Source organism: Crassostrea angulata, chromosome 6 (genome assembly GCF_025612915.1).
Source record: "Crassostrea angulata isolate pt1a10 chromosome 6, ASM2561291v2, whole genome shotgun sequence".
Classification (NCBI taxonomy): Eukaryota; Metazoa; Mollusca; class Bivalvia; order Ostreida; family Ostreidae; genus Magallana; species Magallana angulata.
The window spans coordinates 46,462,514-46,468,693 of NC_069116.1; the positions used below are offsets into that span (position 1 = coordinate 46,462,514).

Sequence of the window (6,180 nt, forward strand, 5' to 3'; positions counted from 1 at the left end):
TTATTGAGTTCTCTGTTAGCATCTTCAGCACACATATATGTTACATTTGTTGACTAAAATAATATTTTTTAAAATCGTGACCCTTATTAAGACCGACTCCGATTTGCTATTATGTTTAATGGCAGTGCCTTCAATTTGTTCAATAGATCCATGTATGTCGAGATTTTCCTTCTACTTTTGAGTTTTTCAGATCAAATAATTACAATAAATTGAACACAATTTCAAAATATTAAAAATACACGAAGATTTTGCTTTAAACATCGTGTATTTACATATTACATATAAGTTTAAATACTGCAGTTTTATTCAGGACGGACGTGTTTTTAAGACACATCATACCATTTGGCATGTTACGTTGCAAATCGTTTTAAATTATCGTAACAGTATTTCCGTTTTCCTTTCATAATCGTGGAATATTGTTAAACTTAACAAACGCACTACAATGTATTCATCTATTTCCTGTTTTGGTTATCTTACTGTACGTTTATTTACGACCGATTCCCACGGCTCTCTGAGAAAAGACCTTTATCATGCCATATAGTCGTCCTCTTAAGGTTTAATTTCACAACATTGGAAATTTCACGTTAACTGTATGTTATCAAACATATTTTCCATCTGCCTCATTACAGTTTGACATTATTATTGACACAACAAAGGGCAGACAGTTAAGTAAAATGATTCTGTTTATTTTAAGTGTTTATTTTACCATAAAAAGACAATTGCAATAAGCTGACAGACACAATGCATTCACATGTTATAACACTAGAACATAATACTACTGTCAATTCATCACAACAAGGACAAATAAATGTATATGTCCCGATCAAAAAAAATGATAAGATTAAATCACATCGCAAAAATATATCTTCATTTACAAAATTAAATTAAATATTCGATAACTCTAAATTATACGGATTTATTTATTCGAACAATAAATCTCCCATTTACATTGACAAATTTCATAAGTCTTCTAGTGTAAATATTATGATGAGTAATTTAACAAAATGCATGGCTTAGAGGGCCCACGGATATCTATTCATATTGGTAAAGAATATCGAGCCAACCCTCTTTTTTTTATTTGATCTCAAAGTGTATATTTGTTCCATAATATCCATTGTGGTTTAATTTGCAATAATTTTGTAAAATGCACGGATATCATCAATAAATTTCTTTTTATTTCATTTATAAAGTTTGAAGAATAAAAAACATTTATATGATGAAAAAAATTATGATGAAGGTCGGAGAACCTTCAAGTGTTTATACCTAAAAATAACCTATTATATCTTAATGCATAAATAGGGATTGAGAAATTATTCATTAACTCGATTCTCATACATGAAGACTGATAGATGACTTGATAAAATGTAATAAACAAAACACACAGATACACTAGTTCACCGATGTTCGAATACACGAAAATCATATCCGACCTTTGTTTTCGTCATTTCTTTAGCAATATTTTGTAAGTGCAATTCCATCATCCACGAGAAGTAGATTTCGATACAAAACATATTTGTAATTCTTATTTGCCACTTCTTTAATTAACCAACAAAAAAAATTAATTTAATCAAAAAATAAATCCCATACACATAACGTTTAAGTCCTTTCTCTACATTAACAAGTCGTGTTCTTGAGCCAGTCCTTTTCTTCAAATAACACCGTACACGTGTATCTATATGTACATATACGAGAACATTTACAACGTTGAAGAATTATTACGAAATTAAGCATATTCAGCAATGGTCTTGATCGAACGATATATGTAATGTGATCATACAACGTCAAGATATTCATTGTTGTTATTTGACTGATTATTATTCTCAACTTCGTTTAGAACATCTAAAGGTGTGTAGGTAGAACTTGTCACATGTTGCTTGTTGGTGGCTTCACACATACAGTCGGCCTGATGGATCTCAATACTTGTTTTCTTTTTTTCATCTTTTGAATAACACATAAAACTCAGTTTCTCCTCTCTGTCTATTAATCTTATTTTGATTGTATTTCTGCCCTCAGTCCTGAAATAAAAGTTAATTCCATGTATGAAGTGTAATATTTGTAATGTCTGTATGTGTATTTACCATTAATCTACAATTTAAACATCTTTGTATAAACTACATGAATTTCATATATCCTATTTTACCATGTATGAAAGCTAGAAGCGATGATTTATTTTATTCAATTTATTCAAATAATGTCTGCTCGTTAAACGACTAAGATTATTCAATTCAAAAAGAAAACATTACCTCTTTTTGTACCAAGAGAATGAAGCAAAGACTAGCAAAATGATGATGAAAAACGTCTGTATCCAACTTAAAACATCGTCGTGCACATGTACTTGGTCGTTTTTTGTTGATTCTATATACATGTTTGGTTTTGCCGGTGTGGAAAACGAAGTCCAACTCGTCTTTTCAATTTGAAATTGTCTTCTAAGAGTCTCATAAGTTGACAATGATATTTGGTAACTGTCACAGTGTATTATTAGGTTTCCTGCATAAAATATGTTTTATCATTTTTTTATCCTGAGAGAGTGACATTGATTAAAATAACGAATTATTTAATTTGAAATATTGTATTTTATACAGTCGTCTTTATGCAGGCAAAGTAGGATTAAAAGGGCACTATCACGATTTTGGTCAAATTCTATTTTTCTGTTTTTATTACTTATTATGCTTTAGGAATGCATTTCTAATGATCAAATAAAATTTGAGAGTCAGTCGTAGAGTTATAAGCAAAATACAGAGCTCTCAATTCTTGATCATGTAAACAAGGTTTGTGCCCCTTCTTTTTTTTACATAGGTCAAATAATACCAGTAAAAAAACTTTTTCTGCTGATTTGTCTATCCTCTTATTGATATTAAGCATAAAGAAACAGTTTCTAACGTTTAAAATATTCATTTTAAGTCTAAAACTGAATATTACTTAACATTCAAAATGAAAACAAAAGCTTTGTTTATATAGCAAAATGTACTTGGTCATTTGTTCAATCATAATCTTAGTCTTTCTGGGTTTTTTAAATTTTCAGAAGGTAATATCATCCGAAAAAAAGTTACCTTTACTTAAAACTTTCATCAGAGACAAGCCTTTGTTTGACCCCTCTTTTATTTCTATTGTCAGGTTTTCTGCTTGAACAGAAATATCTACACCGTATAAACCAACGTCAGTGTTTTGATGCTCTTGAAAAAGAAATCAAAGTTTCAATTACTTCCTTATCATAATTCACTTGATCAATATACATATGGCACTAAAGGTTAACCAATTAGTGGTCCAAAATACATAAAGTAATTTTGTAAAACTCAAATAAACTTCCGACTTTTCATCAAATTGTCTGCTTGAACAGATATATCAAGGTCGTATATGTCGGGTAAACTAACGCTTCTCACTTGATGCTCTTAATGGAAGCTTTCAAATACTTCTTAACTACAATTAACTTTAGAAAAATTAAGGTGTTGTTCTTATATAAAAAAAATCATTTATATACCGAACACGTTGTTAGCATTGGAATGAATCAGTAGTTTTACAGATATTGCCTGTAATATCTCAGCACGTGATACAAATCCAGTTATGTTACAGGAGCATCCTGTGCCCGAAGCCTTCAAGTACACGGGCTGATCAGAATGGCTGCTACATGTATTATCTTCTGTCGAACACATGTCTATGATCTGAAAATCTATAAAATCGCACAAAAATATAAAAACAACAAAACCATCAACTCTCTGAATATACCGTATATCAAAACTTAACATGTTAACATACCTTGAATACATTTATATTCGATGCTTTGTCGAAACGGCGCTCTCTGTATTTCTGGTCGTATTGAGGCATTACAATACTTCTTTAGAGCCATTTCAGAATCCACAAAATATTCCTTGGTCAGAGTACATTCATTTTGTCCATTGCATGTGTTAACGGCTGATTCAAAAATGTCGTAGTTCTTTCGATTTATGGTGTTGTTAATGGGTAGTTCAACGCCACAGTTTAGGGAATGACTGGCGCTACACCCAAGGGCAGGGAAGACCAGTGTGTTAAACGCATTCTCAATCACATGCTTCCGGATATAAATTATGTGATTGGCAGGACAGCGGATGTTGTAATCACTCCAATCTGCCGTTCCCTTACATGGAGAATTGACCAATACACCTATTTTAAAGAAACAAATCACGTACTATACGATACATATATTTAATACAAAGTAAAGCTCATACTTGATTTACAATTCATTACATTATATTTACATCATCAGAGTATTTTCTCCTCTAATTCTAAATGGTGGAGTGACTAAGATGGGAAAAATCACTTTTTTCGACCTTAATGGGCCAGCATACCTCACGGCTAAATGCTATTTTTTCTTAAAGATATCAACCTGTTCGACTTGTTTATCCGATTGTAGTTTTCTCAAATCAAATGTTTATATATATATCACAATTAATGCAAACAAACTAAATATTTCAACGGTTTTTTATGTTATGTAACATCGCTATCAAACATTCTTGTTCTTTATCATTTGATAATCCATTACAATTATTATACTCTTTTTATATAATATTTATTGTTGTCTATTCTTTCGATGCAAATTGATGATTTTAATATTTGTCTTATAAGTAAAACAAACCATGGATCAAATGAAAGTCTTTCCTGAACTGTTTAACACAAGAAGGGTTGTTAAACGTTAACGTTAGGTGAAACCATATTTTATTGCAAGGAGTTAAAAGATTGTATCCACCGATAATGAGGCAACCACACTGATGACTACTTTATAAGAGGTGATAAAATTATAATCAGTAATATACATTGATTCTTAATTTCTAACCTATTTATAACTTGGTCAAAACCTCCAGCAACCTAAAGAAAATCACAAATTGCACGAAATATTCATGATGATGTCATACTAAAGTTCCTTTATAAAACAACTTGGCTATTTCTTTTTTCTAACATACTTATAACATAAATTAAAATTAAAACTTCAATTGATTAATGTGTTAACAGAAAGGTATTAATAAAGAGCAATAAAATGCTTTCTTATATGATTCATGCAGTTACTAAGGTTGCGATAATTGCTGAGAAAAATTGCATTTTTCTGCAATGTCGCTACCTTCATATCCCATATAAATCACCAAAAAGCATTTTACTTTTTAAATAAATGCTTTTTGTTCAACATTAGGAATTATGACTATTCAATTAGTGTACCTTTTTAAATGTGAAATATCTGCATAAGAAAAACAATAGAATGCAGTTGAAAACTTTTGGTAATGGTCAAAATAAATAAATGCTTGTTTCTTTTTTTTCACATTACCCATTGCTTCGGAAATAAGCTCCATGACCATTATGTATATTATAAAGCATCCTGGCATCCTATATATTGCTAGCATTTGCAAGCTAAAATAAGAAAAAAACATGAAATATTTATGAAAAAATGTAAATGCGACCGGCGGGTGTACGTGTTTGTTGGTTTTACATGAATCAATTATTTGAAAAAATAACATTTTGATTTAATTTATAACCTCAAAATATTAAAACCTTAACGATCAATTGCAAAAATTAAAAAAAAAATGTATTTTATATCAAGTCAAGTAAATAAAAAAAATATTCAGAAAAAAGCAATCGTTCACATCTCATAGTTCTTATTTCATAGGATATAAATAAATTTATAAGTTAAAAAATATATTTGTCAATGTTTTTGCTATTACGTATAATATAACACAATGTTTAGTTTGCTTACCTCAACAAGGAGGTTAAATGATAGATATAAAAATATCCGGAAAAATCAATCCGCAATTTATGTTATTTCCTTGGATATCAATTACATACTGTTTTGTAAAATCGCAATCGTTTTTAATAGGAAATACTACGAGAGCCCATTTCATACCTATCATGATATTTTAAAATTGAACAAACAAATTCTCATATACGTTAAAACATACTTTAGCGATAAGGGATTGCAAATTATAGCGTTGGAAAAAGCCATAATACAATTTGCGTTTTAAGTACGAAAAATTTACGTTAAAAAGTGGCTATTTACAACACTAAAAAATTTCTAGAAGAATGGAATCCCCAGATTATTTCACAAGTCTTGCGAAATCCATTAGTTGTCATTATGAAATACATGTTTCCCAATATATCCTGAACATATTCTGAATATACAGTTATATCAATATAATATCCCCTTTACTGATTTTTTTATTT

General features: G+C 29.8%; 1 protein-coding gene across 1 annotated transcript; it reads right to left on the reverse strand.

Moving 5' to 3' along the window:
* Nucleotides 1-823: 823 nt before the first annotated feature.
* LOC128189771 (uncharacterized) lies at nt 824-5,778 on the reverse strand. The gene is made up of 7 exons (XM_052861521.1): nt 5,717-5,778; nt 5,291-5,373; nt 3,754-4,137; nt 3,479-3,667; nt 3,051-3,173; nt 2,244-2,487; nt 824-2,015 (listed from the first exon to the last, which is right to left on the reverse strand). The coding sequence occupies exons 2-7, from the start codon at nt 5,364-5,366 to the stop codon at nt 1,772-1,774; spliced, it is 1,260 nt and encodes a 419-aa protein (XP_052717481.1). The 5' UTR covers nt 5,367-5,373; nt 5,717-5,778; the 3' UTR covers nt 824-1,771.
* Nucleotides 5,779-6,180: the final 402 nt, after the last annotated feature.

Bases quoted from the DNA above. Each gene is read 5' to 3' on its own strand.
- LOC128189771 (XM_052861521.1), bottom strand. From the start codon at position 5,366: ATGCTAGCAATATATAGGATGCCAGGATGCTTTATAATATACATAATG. The intron at 4,138-5,290 runs GTAATGTGAAAA...TCTTTAAAATAG, and splicing joins GCTTATTTCCGAAGCAATGG to GTGTATTGGTCAATTCTCCA. The intron at 3,174-3,478 runs GTATATAAATGA...TTCTTTTTCAAG, and splicing joins CAATGCTAACAACGTGTTCG to AGCATCAAAACACTGACGTT.